Here is a 23,139-nt window from a genome sequence, read left to right as displayed (position 1 = left end):
CGTCAAATGTGTATATGTAAAATAAAATAAAAGATGTGTATATGTATTTATATACATAATTCCTAATTATTTTACGGAGTATTTGACTGGAGAGTAGAGAGATGTTTTTTCTAATACATATTACGGAGTATTTCACAATTTGCGAAGACCTTGGAATTTGATAAGGCACCTATAAGGAGGTTTAAGGTACATTTTGCTCTCTTGCTATCTTAATTCCTCTACTACATTTGTCTGAATTTGTGATGTTATTAGGCTCACCAAAAAAATAAGAGGCTGAATTTGGAGAATTACGTTTTAAGGACTCCTCTAACCTTATTTTGAGAATCTATGGAAAAAGAGTAAATGTGGGTGGGTTTGGAAACTAACGTCTAACGGTTCCTACTGCAAGTACATTCTGGTCACCACAAAGCCTTGTTTTCTAATCCAAAGCATTGCATGTAGATGAAACTGCCAGCTTTCCCTCGGTTTTCATGATTGTTTGATGTATGTGTGCCTTTCTTAATTTTTAGTTCCGATACTCCAATGTCTGAACTTTGACTTGCGATTTGTTTAGGCTATAGAATAGCTTAATTCGAGCATCCGGTCTTATTTGGTTGTGTTAATGATTTATCTATATAAGTTAATTTGAGCCTCTTTGTTGATGAAGATAAATGGTGAGTGGGTTTGGATTCTAAATCACGTAACTTTCAATCCTGGTTCTGAATCTGTGCTTCCTATTCCAAGTTTCCTCTTCTTATTTTTCATGTGTACATTGTGATCACCAATAGCCTCCTTGTTTTTACCAATCTAAGACAAGTGAATATTAATGGAATGGAATATCAAATTGCCTAGTTTTAAGATTTTTGTGATTGTTTGGTATATTTCATCTCTCGTATGTTTATCTTATTTACATTTTTCAGGAGGATACAGAGGCAAGAAGTTGTACCGTTACGTGCATTGTTTCTGTGGAAGTCGAAACTAACACAATCGAGATTTGTCTAGGGTTTTAATTTAGGGATACGATTTGCGAGAATTCTCAAAGAACGACAGAATCAATTGATACCAAAGATGGTGTTCTTGATATTATTAAGAAAAAGATGACTTTGATCGTACAAGAGTTTGATCGTAAAAGAAAAAGGTGTTTATGCTGCGAGAGCTTTGCGTAGTGTAAATTCTAGAGCGATATTGCTTGCCCCTTCGTTCTAGCCTTGAATTACTTTATATAGGGATGACAAACCGCCTCTCCAGCGATATTCTCGGAAGATTTCCATTTATCTTGAAGTCGGCTAGAATATCGCGGATTAGGACAATTTCCTTATTCTTCGGAGTTTTCGGAAGATTTCCTGATTTGAGTTGATCCTTCGCGATTCTTCCTTATCATTTCCGAGATTATCGGAAATGATCCTTCTTTTTCGGAAATGACAATGTGCTTAGAAATGATACCTTTAAAGAAGAATATTTACTAAGTCTTTGCTTCGGGCGATGATGAAGACTTCGCCTCGGGGAACTTGTAAGACCGGCTCGGGTACACATGAAGGACTGGCTCGGGCATTCTGGGGTGGCTTCTTCGGGTGTCCCCGAGGCAATGGGCTCGGGTACCCCCGAGGCAATTGGGCTCGGGTGCCCCCGAGGCGGTAGAGCTCGGGTGCCTTCGTAGACTTGTGAATGTATCCCCGAGGCGATGGGCTCGGGTATACTAAATCGTTTAGACAGATATCCCGAGGTGAATGATGCGATGCCCCGAGATGATCTCTGAAAGACTCCCAAAGTGTTCTAAGTCTGGCTCGGCGCCAAAGGGTGAAACCGACCCCAACAGTTAGCCCCCCAGCTCGTTAGTTTGGAGAACCAAGCGTGATGAGCTTTATGACATTTAGGCCGAACCGTTTACTTTGGACAGTTCGGTCCTTTTAAAGTTTTTGGCGATTCGGATTCCTCTGTCGTTTCATCTTCTCTTGGCGTGTGACGGTTGGGATTCCTTCTCGAGAAGTGGAAAGGTCCTTTCGCTGATTCCCGAGACTCGTGCGGATGCGAAGTATCTTACTTACTTCGTTTGTGCCCGACGCGCTTCAGACGCGGATTCGATGTGTTTTATTTGGCTCGTTCGTACCCGACGCGCCCCAAATCTCTATAAATGTTAAGCCTCCGATTCATTTCTTCATTCCGCAATTGCAAAGGAAAATTTTCAAGGTTCGTTTTCTTCTCTCTGATCTTGAGTTCTTGAATTTTCTACTTTTTCCGTTAATATTTCCGTCATAGCGCCACCGTCATTAGATCTAGGTTGATTTCCCCGATTTGTTAAACTTTGTTCCTCCGATCAACTCCTTCAATCTCCCGAGCCAGAAAATGTCTCTATCTGATTCCAGCGATTCGCCCCGAGGCGACACTCATCTCCCCGTCTACAAGAGAAAGATGGTCTGGAGTTCTTCGAGCGACCCCGAGGCGGACCATCAGATCGTGTTGTACCGTGGAAGTGATGCAGAGTCGGCTTCACGGGAAGAAGACCCGAGCCATTTCATTGTTCGGGAAGACGCGGTCGCGAATGTGGCTCGGGATCAGGATTTTCCTGATGATCTCGAGGCGATTTTGAGTAGGAGGACTCGTCCTCCGGCAGCTGGTGAAGCTGGAGTATCGTGCTGGCGAAATGTCCCCGAGGCGCCTCTACTTCCTATTAAGGCCGAGGAGGTTCATTACGATTCTGACGAGGCAGCTAGGTTGCTTCGAGCTAAAGTCCAAGCAGCCAAGGGTCAACAGAAGAGAAAACGAGCCAAGAAAACTAGGAAACCTGATCCCCCGGGTTCTACCTTATGCACGGAGGATTCCCTTCGGGATCTCAAGGCTCGTTTTGGTTTCAGCGAAGGGGTTGAACTGAGACTTCCAACTCCAAACGAGCGGGCCGATGATCCACCCGAGGGGTTTTTTACCCTTTACGAGGGGTTCTTCTATCATTGCTACCTTTGGCTTCCAATCCCGAGGCCGATTTTGGCGTTTCTGTGGTCGTACAAGATTGCTTTATCCCAGATAACGACCCGAGGCTTGCGGCATCTAGTGGGGATTTTAGTCCGAAGTATCGAGACGGTCAATCTCGTCGACCTAAGCCATCTAAGGAATCTTCTAGAGATCCGGCGCATACCGGGCCCTGTTGAGAGATTTTACATATCTCCGAGGCCAAACAGGAGGGTTATCGGTGGTTTCCCGAGCAAGGATGAGAAATACACCGACCACTTCTTCTTCGTCGCCTTAAATGAGTATAGTGTCCACGAGGACTACTTAGGGAAAATTGTTGGAAAGTGGAGACAAATCGGTACTACGCCCGAAGCCGTATTCGCTGTCTTGTTTTGCTTTAACCTTTTAACTGATCGTTTTTCTTGTTCATGCAGATCGGAACCCGTCGTTTCTCGAAGACATTCCCGAAGGCTTTCTAGACCTCCACGACGAACTAATAGCTCGGAAGTGCGACTGGACGAAGCACTTCTCCCAGGAAAGGATTGAGAGAGCCTTGCGCTTGTTGCACGGAGCCCCCTGCCAATCTTCTTCAGAATCATCCGATCACCGCCTAGATCACCTCATTGAAATGCAAGGGGCTGCGCAATCTCTGAGGGCCAGGAAGGCTGCTGAAAAGAAGGCGGCTAAGGAAAAAGCCGTTTTGGAGGCAAACTTCAGACCTCCTACTCCTCCCGAGGCCAGTCTTGAAGTCGTCGGTGCCGAGGCGACCAATGAAGCTCGGGATATGGTTTCGATCATGCCCGAGGCGGCTGGGCGAATCTCTCCTCCGACCGATATCCCCGAGGTGGTAGGTACCTCGGCTATTGCCGCTCTGGGTGCCGAGGTGAAAACTAAGGCGAAGGTCAAGAGGCCCCGAGGTGATAGCTCGGGAGGTCGTAGGAAAGAGAAGAGGTGTCGCAACGAGGCTCCCATCTACAAGGATAAGATGGCATCTGCTAATCTTATCGCTTCTTGCTCGGGTCCGACCCTAGCTGTGCCCGAGGCCTTGCTGGAGGCTGAAAACTACCGCGAAACTGCTGCGGGATTCCTGAAGGTAATGGTTTAACTCCGAGGCATCCTAAGCCTTTTAAAATTCTTAGTACTAACTTTAGTTTTTGCGTTCCAGGCTTTCCATTCGATGAACCGCATGGTTCGAGCCTACGACTCCTCGAACCGCAGATACAAGACTTCCCGAGCCGAGGCGGAGGTCAGAATCGCTGGGGCCGATGCCAAGATGGTCGAGGCAGAGGCCAAGATTGCCGAGGCGGCGACTAAGGTTGCCGAAGCGGATGAGGCCAGGCGGGAAGCCGAAGCGTTGGCTAAGGCAGAGAAGGTCGAGCGATTGAAGACGGCTGAGGACGGTCTTCGTCTCCGTCGGAAGATGGAAGCCGAAATCAAACGCTTGAACCGACTATTCACCGAGGAGAAATCGCTTCGTGAGAAGGAGGTACGTTGGGAGAGGAAAGCGGCTAGGAAGGAGTTCGCCAAGAAGGTCGAGGCGATAGAAGCGAAGATGGACCTGTATGGGAAGGCGTCCGAGCGCTACATGTTCCTCGTCCAGGCCAGAGCTAACGCTGAGTTGATCGCCGACCTTGAAGGCGGCAAAAATGTCGAGGATGAAAAGGAGGAAGTTCTCCAGTGGAAAGCTGAGTATGGAGACGCTGAGGAGGAGTTTGTGCGGATCGGAACCGAGCTGCGAGAGGATCTGAGGCTTCCTCCGGCTTCTCCGGATTCTGTTGAAGATAATTTCGGAAACAGGTCAATCGAGGGGGTTGCCGCGGGAATTGGTATTACGGATCAGGCCGGCACGAATCTGAGTTCCGAAGTCGCACATGTTCCGGAGGAGCGGGATGAGTAGATCCGTGGCGCATTCCTTATTTTAATTCTGGGTTTTTGTAAGACTTGATGCCTGGACGGCTTTATCCACTATTGATAATGAATATATTTTATTCTCGATAATTTTCTAGTCTCAGAGTAACTTTTCGAACCACTTTTCGAACCACTTTTGGTAAGCAGGACTAATCTTTGTCGGTTGCGATCCGAGCTGATATAGTCGATGCCAGTGCTTAGAAGCGAACTGGGGCACCAGTGTAGAAGTCAACTGGGTTTTCTGAAGACGATTTCTTTATGGCAGGATATCTCCGACCGAACCATCTTGACTGTTTATATAGCGCGCTGTAACCGAGGCGGTGAGAAGAGCTTTTTCTGTCCGAGGACGTGGCCATCGTCCGTTTGAACTTTTAGCTTTATAGATTGATAAGATGACCGTTAAAATCTCCGAGGTGGATAAGATTGGTAACCCGAAGGGTAAAAACTTAGTGAATTTGAAAAATTTAGTGGGAGTATATAAGTATACGGACCCACTCCCCCCTTTTTTAATTAGGGGGGATATCTGAACTCGTCCGAGGTCGAGCTGCCTACGTACCCTTTTCAGGGATCAAGCCACCCCGTAGTTCAAGTACATGCGTACCTTAGGTTTTTAGCGGTAATATTTCCTTAGATGCATTGCGTTCCAGGATCTAGGTACCGCTTTTCCGTTCATGTTGATGAGTTCGTAGACACCGGGACGGATTACCTTTGCGATCGTGTAAGGTCCCTCCCAATTCGCGCCGAGTTTGCCTGCGTTCTGCTCGGCGGTGTTCTGGAAAACTTTGCGCAGTACGAGATCTCCTTCGTGGAAACGGCGATGTTTTACGTGAGAGTAGTACCGAGCCGTTGCATTCTGATAGTTCTGCATTCGAACCAAGGCCGAATCTCTTCTTTCGTCAACTAAGTCCAGCTCGTCCACCATCATCTGAGTGTTGGAATTTTCCTGCTCGGGGAGAAAACGTCTTCTCAGTCCCGGGATCTCGGCTTCGGTGGGAATCACACACTCCGTGCCGTAGACAAGGGCGAAAGGTGTTTCTCCCGTGGCTCTCCGTGGCGTGGTTCTGTGTGACCAGAGTACTCCTTCTAATTCGTCGGCCCAGCGGCCTTTCTTTGCGTCGAGGCGTTTTTTTATTCCATCGAGAATCGTCTTGTTCGCCGCTTCGGCCTGTCCGTTCCCCTGAGGATACCGAGGCGTAGATTTGCTGAGGCGAATTCCCCATTTCTCGCAGAATCCTTCGAACCGAGCCGAAATAAACTGCGACCCGTTGTCTGTAACGATCTCATAAGGTATCCCGTGGCGGCATATGATGTTCTTCCAGACAAAGTTTTCGACCTGCGCGTCTCTGATGCTGGCGTAGGAGTCTGCCTCGATCCATTTGGAGAAGTAATCTGTTAGTACGAGGACGAGTTTCTTCTGTTTGGAGTTGTGTAGAGGTCCGATGATGTCCATGGACCATCGCATGAATGGATAAGGCGAAGTGATGGAAGAGAGGAGCTCGGCGGGTTGATGAATGGTTGGTGCGTGCCTCTGGCATTTATCACATCGTTGAGAAAATTTTTCGCAGTCTTTGACCATCGTCGGCCAAAAAAATCCGTGGCGTTTGATCTTTATAGCCAGAGCTCTTCCGCCAGTATGGTTTCCACAAGATCCGCCGTGAACTTCTTCCATGACTCTCCGAGCTTCGTTTCCTTCGACACAGATAAGGAGAGGACCAGAAAATCGCCATTTAAAGAGCTCTCCGTCGATCAGAGTATACCGAGCCGCTTTGGCCTTAAGCTTCCGAGCTGCCCACTTTTCAGTAGGAACTTCTCCATCGGCAATGTAGCTTCGGATGGCTCCGATCCATTTGGCGTCGCTTCCGTATTCGGGCTTGGTTTTGTCCGTAGTTTGTTGGTCTAGTTGTTCGATGTCCATTTCTTCTAGTTCTTCTGTCTCCCGAGCTGTTAGAACTTGATCTTTGCTATTATCTTCAATGCTCGGCTTTTCGATGAACTCGACCGGTATGATCCTCTTCAGATTTGGGTCGGAGGTTGAAGCTAGAGCCACTAAGGCATCGGCCGATGTGTTCTCACCTCGTGGGATTCTGGTCAACTCAAACTCTCCGAACTGTTTCGCCAAGTCTTGCGTGAGAGCAAGATACGCTTCCATTCGTTCGTCGCGAGCCGCGTATTCTCCATTGAATTGATTAGCCACGAGCTGGGAGTCGCAAAAGGCTCGCAGCTTGTTAATCTTAAGTCCCCGAGCCAGCTTAAGTCCTGCTATCAGCGCTTCATACTCAGCCACGTTGTTAGTCGCGTCGAAATTTAGCCGAAAGGATTGTTCAAGGATTTCACCCTCTGGTGATGCGAGGCGGATTCCGACGCCAGAACCTTGTTTTGAGGATGAGCCGTCGACGTGGAGGATCCAAACAGCGTTGGGTGACTCTTCTCGGACGTTCTCTGTTGGCAGCTCGATGATGAAATCGGCCAGCTCGATGAAGGTAACCAATCCGGATACCTTGCTTCAGAGATCGAGCCGATCTTCAGGAGCTTTTCAACTTCGGCGTTCACGGCATCTGCGCGATCCCGGCCCAATTTTCTTCGCTTCTGCTTGATGGGCTTGAAAGATGGATCAACATTCAGCTCGTGGCAGATTATGTCGATGCTCACTCCAGGTAGATCTTCAGCTGACCACGCGAAGGTGTTGATGTTCTCTTTGAGGAATGAGATGAGCTCGGTCTTGATTTCCTCGCTCAAGTCACTGCCAATTTCTACGCATCGTTCGGGCCGTTCATCGTCGAGGCTAATGGAGATTACAGGATCCGAGGTAGGCTTCTTTTCCTCGCGCGCCTCCTCGATCTGTAATTGCTATAACTGTTTAGATATAGCCTTCTCTTCACTCCGGCCAAGTTTTGATTTCTTGTGATTGGTTTCAGCCTTCGCTTCGGTGACGGGGTTTCGGAGTTTGTGTGCTGCCATGAAACACATCCGAGAATTTTTCTGACTGCCCCATATTGTTTTCACGCCATTAGGGGTCGGGAATTTGACACACAGATGGTATGTTGATGCGACAGCTCGCATTAGATTTAACCAAGGAGTCCCCATTATGACGTTGTAGATGGTAGGTCGGTCGGTGACTGAGAAGTTGACTATCTTTGTTACCCCGCCGGCTCGGACTGGTAGTTGGATGGTCCCAAGCGTCATCAAAGTTTCCCCTGAAAATCTGAGGACAGGTCTCGGGGTCGGAATCACCTGTGACATGTCGATGTTCATTCGTTGGAGCGTTTCGCGAAAGATCACGTCAATGGTGCTGCCGGTGTCAATTAATACTCGGTAAATGTCATGGTCTCCTATCGCTAACGTGACGACGATTGGATCGTTATGTGGCATGTCGAGCCCATTTGTCTCGCTTTCTTCGAACGTGATCACGTCGTTAGGTCGATCGAAGCGTCTCGTCCAGTTGCTAGGCGTCTCGGCTCGGCGCTGATAAGCTTTGATTGCCGCTACGGTGTCAGGACAGTATGGCGATCCGCCCATTATGGTGAGAACCTTCTGCCGCGTACCATCTCGGTCTTCGTCTTCCGACCCCCGCGTTCTTTTCTGAGATTCCTGGTTCTTTGGTTCGGGGTCTCTTCCTGGGTTGGTCTGCTCGGGCTCTGGTTCTGGCTCGAGGTCCTTAAAAGTAACGTTTGTCCCGAGCTCTCCAGCTAGGAATTTGGTTGCTAACTTGGCTCCGAGGCTTCGGCATCTCGAGGTATGATGGCCGAAAATTTTGTGGTGTTCGCAATATTCTTGATCATTGCTCGGTGGCTGATCCCTTGTCCAGGTGAAGGACTCTCTTCCTCGCCCACGGCCTCGGCCTCTGCCGCGGCCACGGCCTCGGGGCGTGTCAATCTGGTAGCTATGGTATCCTGAGAAATTGCGCCCTTCGTGATGCGTGTACGTACCGCTCTCACGCATTTTCTTCTGGACCGGGGGTGTCGCTTGGGCTTTCTCGTTTTTCTCGGTTCGTGGCGCCTGTTTTGTTGGCTCGTGCCTCTTTGCTAGTAGCGCCATTTCTTCTTCGTGGGCGACGAAATCCGAGGCTCGATGCAGCGCGTCGCGAATTGTTGTCGGTTTAGACAGGTTCAACTCTTTCCTGAATTCTAACTTGTACCAGAGAGCTTTCTTCAAAGCCGAGAGAGCTGCTACATCTGTAATTCCTTCGACCTTGGCTAGCGTCGATTTGAAGGTCTTGAGGAAATCCCTTAATGGCTCGGTGGGCTGTTGAGACAAGGACCATAGATCCGCGTCGGAAGTTCCGGGGTCGATGAGCACGGAGTATTGTTTGAGGAACAATGTCGACAGCTCGTCGAAACTATCAATCGAGTTTCGTTCCAATCTTGAAAACCACTCTAATGCGGGTCCTTTGAGATGTTCCACGAAGAGTAAGCACAGACCTGCATCCTTTTCCCCGGGCTTGAACCTGGCTCGGGCCACAGATATCACGAACGATTTAATGTGGCACTTCGGGTCGGTTGATCCGTTGTAAGAGTCGATTTTGAACTTTCCCAGGTTGGACATCGTCGTCTCAGAAATTCTTTTGGTGAAAGGCGTATTCCGAGATTCTTCCAAAATTCGGTCGATGTTCGGTGCGGAGGATGAAACGCTATGTATCTGGGTTTTGACGAGCTTCATATCAGCTTCCGCCTTGGCTAGGGAGGCTCGGATCTTGCTTAGCTCGTCTTCTCTTTCGGATTCTTCGGCCCACCTTATGTTTTCCTCAGTTTCTTCATCGTCAGTGAGATCTGTTCGCTCGGCGGAGTTAGCTCTGGCTCGGGTACGCTCATCTTGCAGATCATCTGGCTCGTCCGTCAAGTCCACTGCGTCTGGTTCGGTGGGATCACCTTGGTTTTCGCGCCTGGCAGGGTCGGCTCGGGTTGCGACTCTGGTGTTGCCGGTTGGTGTCGCGAACGTGAGTCTCGTTGGGTTGATGCCAGGCAAGTCCCTTCGAGCTCGTGGTGGCCGAGTTTGGAAACGTGTGGTTTTTGTTGCCCGCGTGTTGCGATTTCGTCGACTCGCTGCGCCAGGGTTTGGTTGGCTTTCTCTTGGTCGTCAGTTTTCTTCTGGAATTTAACCATCAGATCCTTCAGTTCGGCCAGAGTCGCTAGAATCGTCAGATCGGCTTGAGGATTCTGAGGGTTTGGAGGGTTTGGGATTCCTCCTCCAGCGGGTGGCGTCTGACGACCGTCTTCGTTCATCGTCCTTTTCAGTAATCGAATTCTGCGTCTTAGGGTAAGAGAATTCTAAAGTAGTCCCCACAGACGGCGCCAAACTGTGGAAGTCGAAACTAACACAATCGAGATTTGTCTAGGGTTTTAATTTAGGGATACGATTTGCGAGAATTCTCAAAGAACGACAGAATCAATTGATACCAAAGATGGTGTTCTTGATATTATTAAGAAAAAGATGACTTTGATCGTACAAGAGTTTGATCGTAAAAGAAAAAGGTGTTTATGCTGCGAGAGCTTTGCGTAGTGTAAATTCTAGAGCGATATTGCTTGCCCCTTCGTTCTAGCCTTGAATTACTTTATATAGGGATGACAAACCGCCTCTCCAGCGATATTCTCGGAAGATTTCCATTTATCTTGAAGTCGGCTAGAATATCGCGGATTAGGACAATTTCCTTATTCTTCGGAGTTTTCGGAAGATTTCCTGATTTGAGTTGATCCTTCGCGATTCTTCCTTATTATTTCCGAGATTATCGGAAATGATCCTTCTTTTTCGGAAATGACAATGTGCTTAGAAATGATACCTTTAAAGAAGAATATTTACTAAGTCTTTGCTTCGGGCGATGATGAAGACTTCGCCTCGGGGAACTTGTAAGACCGGCTCGGGTACACATGAAGGACTGGCTCGGGCATTCTGGGGTGGCTTCTTCGGGTGTCCCCGAGGCGATGGGCTCGGGTACCCCCGAGGCAATTGGGCTCGGGTGCCCCCGAGGCGGTAGAGCTCGGGTGCCTTCGTAGACTTGTGAATGTATCCCCGAGGCGATGGGCTCGGGTATACTAAATCGTTTAGACAGATATCCCGAGGTGAATGATGCGATGCCCCGAGATGATCTCTGAAAGACTCCCAAAGTGTTCTAAGTCTGGCTCGGCGCCAAAGGGTGAAACCGACCCCAACAGTTTCTATCAGGGGACTTTGTGACAGTGCCAAACTGCAAAGGACAATTGTCGATTTGTCGTTACATAGTGAAGAAGCATCGGAGGTGAAGAAAAAATAAAAGCTTACTAATTTTGCAGAGACAATGCTCTGTTTTAGCTATGGGTGTCTTTTGATTAAACGTGACTTGTTTAACCCTCAATAGCTACAAGATTAGTATCTTTAAACCTCACTTTCCTATATTATAAATACCTTAATATGGAAGTTCTTTTATGTTGAATCCTTTCTTCTTAAAGCGATTGTGAATTGTATGCAAGTTCAGAATAATCTCAAGATCTTCTTAGAGTGAATCTGTTTACGTTCTCTTTTGAGCATACCCTTTAATCATCTTGGCTCAATTTGTTCGATCTGTCTTTTACACTTTAAGCTGCTTTTTTTTAGGGACCCTTTGACTTTGAGCCAGCACTACACGAGAGATAGACTAATTTGAGAGGAAAAAATCAGGTTTTTTTTTTAATAGTTGTAGATTAGAAAAAGGAGAACATGCTTAGAGTGCAATACAAGTAAAGTAGGACAAAATCAAGTGAACAAAATCGATTTGGAAAGGAAAATAAATAGGTGACGTGGAAAATATTCATGGTTTGATGAATAAAGTAGGTTGTCTGTTTTTATGACTGTTGTCCTTTCAGGGGTACAGACACAAGAGCACACCATGTTTCTTTCTTTCATTTCCTCGTTACATAAATTTTATTTATTTCTCTAACCGATTTCTTTTTTTGAATTGATATCTGAATTCATAGCATGCTATCTAAATTCAACAGCACTGAAACAAAACATATATATATCCAACCTGCTCAATTAGATAATTAGCTAGTAGTAAAAAAACGATAAATTTGTGATGAGTGACAGAACCACAAAAAATGGGAAAATGTTTGGCTAGGGTTTTGTATGATTAGTTGAACATCGACAGATGATTGTTTTAGACTTAGTATAGGGATTTGTTATTTTAATCACTAATGATCAGAAAAATATAATTATACTTACAGGTTGTATCTACATGCAGTTTACGTATTTGGTGGCATAGTTTCTGGATAGCTTGATATCTTCGTATTGTATAATCCATAATGCATTTTGAAATGAAATATAATAAAACAGAAACAGTGAAAACTCCAAGCTATGAACTTTTTTATATGACCTAAATGGAGTAAGAGGGCATGGTACGAACGTGCGACCGCAACCTTATTTTACGCAAAAATACAGATAATATCCAATAATGAGTAGTCACGTGTCTCTCTACGTCTATAATGCATTACGTGATGGACTTAATATTACAAGTGTCATTCTGATTTTGCATATATCCGTAATTAATAAGAGCTGTGTTCACATGTCCCCTGCGGAGTCGTATTAATTCTAAGCCAACTAACTTGTGGAATTCTTATAATACTATATAGTTTTCGTTTCTTTTGACCATATATGAATAATGAATTACTTTAAGGTTCTGGATAATATAGAATGTTTATAACATTCTATTCAAACAAAAGCAAACAAGATCTGTTTATTGCAGTGTCATATCGTCGTCTTCTAGCCTTTCCTAACAAAATTATGAAAAAATTACGAGTAAATATTTCCTTGACAGTTGTACGTTAGTTTGGATTTTAACTTATAAATGTATTAATTGCTTGATTATCTTCGGCTAAAGGTTTTTACATAATTTATTACATTAATGAAATATTTTTTTCCCAATGCCATTGCACTTTCGAAAGTTTCTCATGACTAGTCCATAGAGCGACTTACTCGTCCTCTGTCTCTTCTTGACCATTGCACATTATGATTATTATTTCCATTCGATCTCTGATCTACAAATCCAATTAACTCTTATATATATATATATATATATATATATATATATATATATATTTTTCAGATATAACTATATACTTACATGTTATTTATCAGGTTGATTATCATTCTAACAGCTTACAATTATCTTGTTAAAATGTTCGTACTTTTTTCCATTTAAACCGGTTTGCTTTCTTGACGCCTGATTTTGTTCACGCAAGGAGACAAACTTTTCCGGATTCTATTGCATAAATAAAAAAACCTCGGATTTTGTAACACTTGGCAGCAAAAAAAAAAAAAAAAAACGAATGGATATCAGAAAAAGACAGTGTGAAAATAATGATAGCATCATTCATATATCAAAAAAAGCAACATAAAGTTAAAAACAATTATCATAAGAATTGGGGAAAATGTCAAAAATGGTATCCATCTGTTTTTAGACTCAACAAGGTAAGCATAAAGAGGAAGGACTCAACAAATGATTCCAAAACCTCCAAATAAAACGAAACTTTTTTCATATTTTCTGCATTTTTTGGCTTGTACTATTACCATCACTGTATCTAATAGTATTAGGCCCTGTTCTAAAAATCCCCGCCTAGCCCCGATTACTCCCCGCTTAATCGCTAGGCCCACCCTATCCGCCTCGATTAATGACTAATCCCCTAAAAAATCAGTAACCCGATTATTCTCCGCCTAATCCGATTACTTCCCGCCTAATCCGATTATTTTCCACCTAATCTTATATACCCCGATTATTTTTTAGATTGCAAGTATAAAAAAACCTTTCATTTTTGTTATTCAATCATTTGAATAGGGAGTTTGTGATGTTTTACAATAACTTGTGTTCAAATTTTAATAAAAATCATAAATTTGTAATAAAAATCATAAATTTTTACAATATTGGATTAATATATTTTAAAAATATTAAAATAACCCTAAAACTAATCCCCGGTTAATCCCCGATTTTAATCCGATTTTCCGATTAATCGCTAGGCCCATGCCGAGCGCCCGACTAGCGCCTAGCGATTTTTCAAACAAGGGTATTAGGAATCAACCACGAGTCCATGACATGTTAGAATTCTCTACTTATTTTAAACCAAACTAATGATTTTGTAGTAAAAATGTTTACAGAAATACATGTCACTCTCCTAAATTTATTACCTTAACAATGTTAAAATACCTTAGAGAATGAATTTTTTATATATTTAATTTTACATAAAAGTTAAATCAAATCAATTGGCTTTTCACTTTGCTTTCAATTTTTTTTATAAATATATATAAAAAATTTTGAAAGCAAAGTTATATATAAAAAAAATTGAAAGCAAAGTGAAAAGCCAATTGATTTGATTTAACTTTTATGGAATTAAATATAGACAGTTTGAGTTGGTTCAATGACATTTATTTCTCTGCCTCTTTCCCAACGTCCCCTTCTTTATATGGGAGAGTAAGACCGGTCCATGACCCTCACACGTGACCTCTCTCTCTCACGTGCCTTTCTTCTCCTCCGTCATCAATATAAACAGTTGGGGAATTTATAACTTTCTTCTCCTCTCTCTCTCTGTTCTTCTGTGGAGCTCTCATCTCATCAATGGATTCTCTCATCAATCCCAGCCATGGCGGAGGAAACTACGATTCTCACTCTTCTTCTCTCGATAGTCTCAAACCAAGCGTACTAGTCATCATTCTCATCCTTCTAATGACTCTTCTCATCTCCGTCTCCATTTGTTTCCTCCTCCGGTGTCTCAATCGCTTTAGCCACCGCTCCGTTATCCCTCCGTCGTCATCTTCCACTTCCGCCGCAACCGTAACTTCAGATTCCCGACGATTCTCTGGACATCGAGTCTCTCCCGAAACAGAACGATCCTCGGTGCTTGATTCGCTTCCGATTTTCAAATTCTCCTCCGTCACTCGCCGATCTAGTTCAACAAACTCCGGCGATTGCGCCGTTTGTTTGTCGAAATTCGAACCGGAGGAACAGCTCCGTCTTCTTCCTCTCTGTTGTCACGCTTTTCACGCCGATTGTATCGACATCTGGCTAGTCTCGAACCAGACTTGTCCTCTCTGTCGTTCTCCTCTCTTCGCTTCAGAGTCCGATCTAATGAAGTCTCTCGTCGGCGGAAACAACAACAGCAACGGTGGAGAAAACAGCTTCCGTCTCGAAATCGGATCCATCAGCCGTCGTCAAACAGAATCCGTAGAGCAGCACCGATCTTACTCAATCGGTTCGTTCGATTACATAGTAGACGACGTAGATTCAGAAATCTCAGAGTCAAATTTCAACCGTGGAAGCATATCGGCAAAACAGGAAGACGCCACTACAACAACAACAGCAACGGCGGTTACGTCTAATCCGGCGTCGTTTGAAGCTAGTTTAGCGGCGGATATAGGTAACGATGGTTCTAGAAGCTGGCTCAAGGATTACGTGGACAGACTCTCACGAGGTATATCGTCGCGTGCAATGTCGTTTAGAAGCTCTGGTAGATTTTTTACCGGGAGTAGTCGTCGGACTGAGGAATTGACGGTGATGGATTTAGAAGCCAATCATGCCGGCGAAGAGATAAGTGAGCTTTTCCGGTGGCTTTCAGGGGTGTGAGTGATTGGTGAGTCGGTGAAATTTGTTCATTCGCTTGGTTTTAGCACAAAAAAAAAAAAAAACAGAGCATTACTTTGGGTTTGTACATATGAACACTATCTGAAGTTCTTTGCTTCAATTACGGGATTGTTTTTTCTGAAGATATAACAGATGAATTCTCTAGTTATATATTACTTCTAATGGTCTATTTTTTCTTCCATTATAATTTTTGTCCAATGTGATTCAACATTGATTCCAAATGATAGCAAATTTTAGTTTGGATAACTCTTCTTATTGAATATCTGGAAGAAAAGAAAACTATTACCGGTAATATGTACTAAAATCACAAAAGCTAGATTATGTTATAAAATTTAAAAGATGGAAAGCAAGTTTAAATAGTTTCAGAGTTTTTTTTTTTCACAATTCTGCAGACTTTATATATTTCCTTATTCCACAATATATAATAGGAAGAATTATACATATATACAAAAAGACATATAAAAATTGCTATTTTTTAATCATGGTAAAAAATCGTTTAAATGATCATAAATATTAAATTGTAGTATGAATACTCCATTGAACCAATATCTAAAGGTTGGATAAAACAAAAACCAAACCGTATTAAGAGAACTGGTTTTCAAAGATGAGTCAAAAGTATTTGGGCAAAGCACAGAATTTTTTTAAGGAGGTCAAGCAACAAGAGAAGTCTGTAGAAGAAGTGTTTGGTCCAGCAACAAAACACACAAACACAGCAAGAACGAGCGAATCTCCTCAACCTCTCAACCTAATAATAGCTTGCCGTGTCGTGATTCGTGACTCACAGAGAAGGAAGCTAAAGTTATCCAATTCCTCGACTTTCATTACAGTACCTAAACCCTTCTTGTCTGCAACACTAATAGCAACTGTGAGTCTGTGACCTTCGCTGCAGGTTTGACATTACCCGGTGGTTATATCTTATATGAGTTCTGCTCCAGGTTTAGGCATTACTGCCTGCATTGGTCAATGAGTTAAATTTTAAGGTATTTCTTTTGTTCAACAACATTGCAATGTGCAGTTCTGTGGTAACTATAATGGCTCATATTTGAGGACAACTGGGTGATGCTCTTCTGACAAAGAAAGCTTTTCGACTAGCTTTACCACTTGTGTTAACGGCTCTTGTATCGTTGAAGTGGCATCTGTGACTGGAATTAGTCTTGTGGTGAGCGATGATCTCCGATGGCTTTCCGATCTTGTATTAGCCATAGATTCAGCCTGCTTTGTAGTCCTGATGCTACCTATCATTCCCTATGCTTTCTCGTCTACAAGACAGGGCTTTCTCCGACACATCTTCTATTTTCCCTACTTCTTGACATGGATGGTTAAAGAATGCTCTGTTCTGTTCAGTTTTGTATCATGGTTAATTGTTAGTGTTATTTTTATGAGTGAAAGTTATTTTAACAGTTTTGTATCTCACGACTTTGTAGTAGTTTGTGATTGTCTTTTTACAACGTAACCAAGATAAACAACCACAAATAGGATTTCCTTTTTTCCGTTAGTTGGTGTTATAAATTTAACATGTTTTTACGTATTGTAATTTTAATTCTTAAATTTATTTTAAGGTTTCTCATAATACTTTTTAAGTAAGCCTTTTTGATTTAACTAAAAATTTTAATTAATAAATATATTCGTTCGAAAGAAATTTAAGAGGTAAATTTTAATGTCTTGAAAATAAACCAAAGTGGAAGCCCCCTTGGTCCATCGGTTGACCAATGGTTGATTAATGCTTCTACACTAAAAGGTCTGGGGTTCGAGTCCCAGGTATTGCGATTTATTAACAAATTTGCAGATTAATGGAGGCAAGTGTGCAAGAGATCTCCAGCGATGTACAATTATAGCCGTTCGCCAGGATTCTACGCAGAGAAGGAAGTGTCGCGAGGTCGTGGATCATTGAAGGTATTCATCAAGATTACGAAGAAGGAAGTGTAGTCTGTCGTGAATCTAGTAAGGGTCGGAAGGAATTGTCAGTTGTAGAATCGTCTATGTAACAATTCTTATAATTTGCAATTAATAATAAATATAGACGACAAAAAAAAAAGAAAATAAACCAAAACTTAAGATCCCGTCCTTATGATTTCTGTCGGTTCGTTACTTGGTATGATAAGTTTAACTAGCATTTTTGGTTTATTATAAACCGTTTACAGGGTTTAGACCATAGTACATATTTGGTTTATTATAAACCGTTTATATGTTTTCCTAAACTGTAACGTTTTGGTATTCACACTGGTTGGTTAAAAAAAAAAAGCCAATCATGCCGGAGAAGAGATAAGTGAGCTTTCCGATGGCTTTGAGGAGCTAGGAAGCACGGAATCGGCATCCAACCTCCGCTTCCCGCTTCGGAATCGGAACCGGGTACGGAAACGTCAGGAAGCGCTCGGAAATGTGATGGAAGCGCGGTTCCAAAAAATCACACATTGGAAGCGTCTGGGAATCGGTCGATTCATATTTGGAAACGTGGTGTTATGAACGGAAACGCAACCTCCTTTTTCTTCATGTTCAATTGCCTTTAGGCCTGGGCATTCGGCAAAAACCGAGAAAACCGAACCGAACAAACCGAAATTTTCGGTTTTCGGCAAACACATGATGAAGGGGAGTGAACCGATCGGCAAAATAATTTGGGGAATTCGGGTAACGGTTCGGTTCGGTTCGGCGAGCTGAAACCGAACGGTTATTCGGTTTTGTTCTCATCACTCCATCTTCTTCTTCGAGTCTGTATCTCTGTGTGTAAGAGGAAGAAGAAGACTCAGCCGCCGCGTTGACATTACAAAACCCTAATTAATTTTAATGTTTTTGGGCTTAAATCTGGATTTTTTACTTGTATTTAGGCTATGGTCGTTGGCCCAATATTCAAAACATTCTCAATTGGATATATAATCAATTTGAGTTGGCCATAAGCCCAATACGTTTTTTTATTTGGCCCAATATTTATTATACAGACCACAATCTTTATATAAAACAGAAACCCTAGATCTCTAACTCAAAATTCCATTGGCAGCCGTTTCTCCTCTTCCTTCTAGCGAAAATTTTACAGAAATTCCTCAATCGATTCTTCTTGCACCGTTCGTTAGTCTTGCTCTGATTGTATCATTTCTTAGTTCTTTTTTATAGCCTATTGTAATAATAATCTTTTTTTGTTACGCAATTTTTTTTTGTTACGCAAGCAAGCTTATATATTTATGATATATATATTAACGCTTCCAATACGTACCCGCTTCCTATATTTTTCACAAAAATCGCTTCTGCGATTCCAAACGCTTCCGCTTCCGCGTACCCGCTTCCGATTCCATGCAGCTTAGTTGAGGAGTGAGAGTGAGTGGTGAGAATAATGGTGACATTTTGTTGTATGAGTAAATCATTGAACCAATAAGAACTATAATTAAGGTTGGATAACACAAAAAGTCCAAACCGTATTAAGAGGTACTGGTTATCAAAGATGAGAAGCAAAAGTAGTTGGGCCTGGCCCAAAACAAATCGAACAAAGCACAGAAAGATGCAACAAGAGAAGTCTGTAGAAGAAAGGTTTGTCCAACAACAAAACACACAAACACAGCAAGAACGAGCGAATCTCCTCAACTCCCCAACCTAAAAATAGCTTGCCGTGTCGTGACTCGTGACTCGTGACTCACCGAGTAGGAACCTAACCTTATCCAATGGCTTCGACTTTCATTACAGTACCTAAACCTTTCTTGTCTCTTCCCATCAAAACCAATGCTCCTACTCTACCTCACCAGGCCCTTCTCGGTACAAATCTTAATCCATGTTTCTCTATTTTCTGGATTAGCTTCTCTTGTGTCTTCTCCATTAATGACTCTTTCTTGTTTATGGATTTCTCTAGGATTTCGAAGAAATTCCCTTAGAATTAACGCCGTTTCCACCAAATGGGAACCGGCAAAGGTACGACCTTTTAGTTTCTCCCGTCGTCTCCTTTTGATATCTGGTGGTGATTTTGTTTTAATCGGGAGATCATTTTCTGTTTGTTGTAATGGTTTTTTTAGGTTGTTCCACAAGCAGACAGGGTCCTTGTCCGTCTTGAAGTCCTTCCTGAGGTTCTGTCTCATATCTTTCTTCTTTTTTACATTCTTAATCCATCCCCTTATTGACGACTAGAGAGTAAGTTTGCCATTTTTTCCGGTGACTCTTGCCTGTGATTCCTTAGCTTTTTTCTCCAACAATGTTGCTGTTGAAATGTAGTTAGTTCCCCTTTTGATCTGAAGTCTTAGGATCGTTTCTCTTTTGTTAAAAGAGAAGAGAACCACATTAAAAGGGAAACAATTTAGGACACTGAGAGAAGATTACAAAAACAACAAGAATTTAGTTGCTCTTGCGGTTTCAGTTGACGAATCATGAGTCTTGGTAAATGGATCCAGAAGAGAACTTTAGACAATGGTTACGTTGCTAGCTGTGAGTTATCATGTTGATGTGACAATGCTTGTGCTTCTTCTGCAGAAATCCTCAGGAGGAGTATTGTTACCTAAATCAGCTGTGAAATTCGAGAGGTACCTAACAGGCGAGGTAATTCTCTCGTCATTTGCTCTTTACTTGGATGTTATTAAGACTTAAAGAAGAAACAATTGATGATGGAGTTGATGATTTCAGGTTGTCTCTGTTGGGTCTGAGGTTGGGGAAGTGGAACCTGGCAAGAAGGTAAGTTTCATCTTTCAAGTTTTAACTAATTAACAATGAAGTCACTGTCTGATCTCCTTCTTCATTGATTAATTCATGCTCTTGTCTCTTTTGCAGGTTGTGTTCTCTGATATGAGCGCCTATGAGGTTTGTGTTTAATGATTATGATGGAACATTGGGGAAACTCTTTTCTGTAATGACTTTGATCATACTTATGAAACTGAGACATCTCTCTTGACTTCTTCCAGGTTGATTTTGGAACAGATGCTAAGCATTGCTTTTGCAAAGAAAGCGACTTGTTAGCAATCGTCCAGTGAAAAGTAGCATTGAAGTTGTGCATTCAATTATATCATCTACCAAAAAGAGTTCCAGGTTTTGTTTTTCTTGTAATCTCAGTGACATCATATGTTCTGTTTTTTTGCATCTCATGTAAGAGCTCAAAGTGTTGAATTTAACATGAAGATTGATCGGAAACCGAAATTGTTATGAGTAAACAATAGAATTCGTTTTGTTTTGCAAATTTCTCATAGGAGAGAAAAGCCTTATGTTTATAGCTTAGCTTGTGAACAAGAATCGATATTATTAGCTCAAAACATCATCATTCAAATTTCATGGATATTTTTATATAACTCGATCTTAAGTGTTTTTTTAAAGATTATTTGATATTTACTTGATTTCTTGGAAATTAATTATTTTACCCTCCCTAACCAACTTTATTTCTTCCATGGACCCGTCTTCATTAAACCTCTTGACTACTTTTATAAAGTTGAATTGAAAGCACTCTAATGTCGTCTCGTACTTGGCTTTTATTATAAAAGATATTTTTTGATACTTGCGTCGTAAGCAATATCCAATATAGCCTTGTAGGTCTATGTGTTGATGTAGACTAGAGAAGAAGGATTGTGAAACCCAAGATAAACTTTTCCAAGGTGAAGACAAAAAATAAGTCAAAACTGTCACACTCTTACTAATTTATAGCCAGAAATTCATGGGTCAAATTTTCAAAATTTAAGCTCCCGCATTACTACTACTCAAAACCGTAATGATTATTGTAATGAGTAATGACATTTGAGTCTTTGACCATATGACATACATTTGAATTAAAACTTCGGCACATATAGATTGACTAAATTTGATACGGTATTAGTAGTATGGTTTATAGGATCTCAATTTTGTCCAAACTTCTTGGAAATTAGATCCGGTTTTATCTGGTTCCACGGTTCTACCAATCAATCGATCCCATTTGATCATGATTCCTTGTCGTAATTTTCGGTAAGTAATTTCCAGAAGAAAAAAAAAACAAGAACACTACATTGCTTCTCTTAATCTCCTAAGAACAATATATTTGGCCCATCAAACTCTACAATTACAATCAGAAATAAAACATTACAAAGTTTAAAACAAAAGAAAGTATTTCCCATGGAGATTATTCACCACAAGCCAAATAAAAAGCTTGATTTAGGAAAAAATCCATCTTTAGAAAGCCACGAGGGGGTACTTACCGTAATTTACTCTTATCATCCAATAGTCAAACACGTTGACTAAAGACTAACCCACCTAAAAAAACTCAACGGCGGCGATCAACTCTACCTAAATCCACAAGCTTCTTCGATCTGTTTGCACAAAACGACGCCGCTGCTGATATATGAGGCTTTTCCGGCACCGCCGTTACCTCCCCGGAATTACCAAATTCCGATGGAAATCTCATTTTCCGTTTAAACGGACAATTAGGACTAGCTCTCACCAACGGACTCAAGCAAAAAGCCATCCCCGACATAGTCTTCCCTATCCCATTCGCAATCTTCCTCCTTCCCGGAGTTTTCGTCGCCGGAGTTCTTCTCAATTCCTCAATTGATTCCGACGACGGCTCCGGTTCCGTATCTCTCGCAGGTGACATTCCTCTACAGTATATCCGCTGAGGTCTACGACCAGCGATTACGTCTTCGATATAACACGCGGTGGTTGGTTGCTTTTTACGGCTACCGGTGGAGAGAATCGACGAGATCCATGAACGTGAAGAAGAAGAAGAAGAAATCTCAGACGCGTCGCATGAGAATCTAGGATTGTTGGATTTGCGATTGTAATCAAAATCTTCAGATCTAGCTCTGAATAGATTCGAGAATCTAGATAATTTTTTGCCTTGTTTTGATTTATAAGATCGATTCGATTCGAAATCTTTGCACGAATAGCCGACGAGATCTATCTGAGGCGTGGTGATGAATCTCCGATTAGAAGTAAGAGGATCTCCTCCGACTCCGACTCCGGCGTCGGATTTTCTACGGGTAACATAAGGAGAAACAGAGCGAGGGAAAATCAAAAGCGGAGGATGATTATTAGATTTGCGTGATTGATTATCTTCTACGGCGGCTGTGATGGCGGCGGAAGCGGCGAGGGAAAGAAGACGTTCACGGAGGCAAGAAGCGCATACGCCGTTGCTGCTGCTGTAATCGACGGTGTGTCTCTTACACCTCATCGGAAGAGAATTAAAGATAAAAAGCTTTGATTTTTCTCTCGAAAGAAAGTTTTTTTTTTTTTTGGGGGGGTTGGGCCGAGAGTTTCGGTGTTATAGTGATGTGACAACCTGTAAAGATGAAGGAAGAAGAAAAGATCCGGTGGTAAAGATTTTGTCTTCTTCTCCTAAGATCTCTGTTTTGAGATAGAGAGAGAGAGAGAGAGAGAGAGAGAGAGAGAGAGAGAGAGAGAAAGAAAAGCATTCTCTGTCGGAACGAAGAAAAGATAGAAGAGAGAGAAACTATTTTATTTATCTAATGGAGATTTATAAATTAACACAACATTTTGACAGATCATTTTATCACTAACCAGTTCTTTAATGCAAAATTTCATTATGTGATTTCAAATAAAGATTAGTATTAAATTGCAAGTTTTTGGTTGGTAATTTTGCCAACTTTACAGAAGATTGATCTAACTAAAAACCCGTAGACCGATTAACGCGCCATTATAGTTTCATCTTCTTCTTGTCGAAGAAGATAAAATCTACTTATAGTTGACCTTTCTTAATTTCAGTAGTCGGACCAATACCATTGGATTTGAATGGGATGTGTATCTAGAATTGAATAATGTGAATAAGAAGTTAAGAACACGTTTAAGAAAACACC

General features: G+C 42.4%; 3 protein-coding genes across 3 annotated transcripts; 2 read left to right on the top strand and 1 right to left on the bottom strand.

Moving 5' to 3' along the window:
* The first annotated feature begins 14,113 nt into the window (after positions 1-14,113).
* On the top strand, positions 14,114-15,587 carry LOC9314392 (E3 ubiquitin-protein ligase ATL4). Its single transcript, XM_021026815.1, has one exon. It carries the CDS (start codon positions 14,381-14,383, stop codon positions 15,383-15,385), a length of 1,005 nt encoding a protein of 334 aa, XP_020882474.1. The 5' UTR covers positions 14,114-14,380; the 3' UTR covers positions 15,386-15,587.
* A 3,265-nt stretch (positions 15,588-18,852) lies between these two features.
* LOC9312609 (10 kDa chaperonin 1, chloroplastic) lies at positions 18,853-20,543 on the top strand. Its single transcript, XM_021025928.1, has 7 exons — positions 18,853-19,141; positions 19,236-19,294; positions 19,396-19,446; positions 19,847-19,912; positions 19,997-20,044; positions 20,141-20,170; positions 20,272-20,543. The coding sequence occupies exons 1-7, from the start codon at positions 19,051-19,053 to the stop codon at positions 20,338-20,340; spliced, it is 414 nt and encodes a 137-aa protein (XP_020881587.1). The 5' UTR covers positions 18,853-19,050; the 3' UTR covers positions 20,341-20,543.
* Positions 20,544-21,311: 768 nt separating this feature from the next.
* Positions 21,312-22,689, bottom strand: LOC9314391. Its single transcript, XM_002876494.2, has one exon. It carries the CDS (start codon positions 22,494-22,496, stop codon positions 21,591-21,593), a length of 906 nt encoding a protein of 301 aa, XP_002876540.1. The 5' UTR covers positions 22,497-22,689; the 3' UTR covers positions 21,312-21,590.
* Positions 22,690-23,139: the final 450 nt, after the last annotated feature.

The sequence above is a fragment of the Arabidopsis lyrata genome (assembly GCF_000004255.2).
Source record: "Arabidopsis lyrata subsp. lyrata unplaced genomic scaffold ARALYscaffold_5, whole genome shotgun sequence".
Taxonomy (NCBI): Eukaryota; Viridiplantae; Streptophyta; class Magnoliopsida; order Brassicales; family Brassicaceae; genus Arabidopsis; species Arabidopsis lyrata.
The sequence above is the reverse complement of the archived record's forward strand: the minus strand, read 5'-3'. Positions and strand labels throughout refer to the sequence as shown.

Excerpts from the sequence above, each read along its gene's own strand:
- LOC9314392 (XM_021026815.1), top strand. The coding sequence starts at position 14,381 with ATGGATTCTCTCATCAATCCCAGCCATGGCGGAGGAAACTACGATTCT.
- LOC9312609 (XM_021025928.1), top strand. The coding sequence starts at position 19,051 with ATGGCTTCGACTTTCATTACAGTACCTAAACCTTTCTTGTCTCTTCCC. Across the intron at positions 19,447-19,846 it reads GTCTTGAAGTCCTTCCTGAG|AAATCCTCAGGAGGAGTATT; the intron begins GTTCTGTCTCAT and ends CTTCTTCTGCAG. Across the intron at positions 20,171-20,271 it reads CTGATATGAGCGCCTATGAG|GTTGATTTTGGAACAGATGC; the intron begins GTTTGTGTTTAA and ends GACTTCTTCCAG.
- LOC9314391 (XM_002876494.2), bottom strand. The coding sequence starts at position 22,496 with ATGAGGTGTAAGAGACACACCGTCGATTACAGCAGCAGCAACGGCGTA.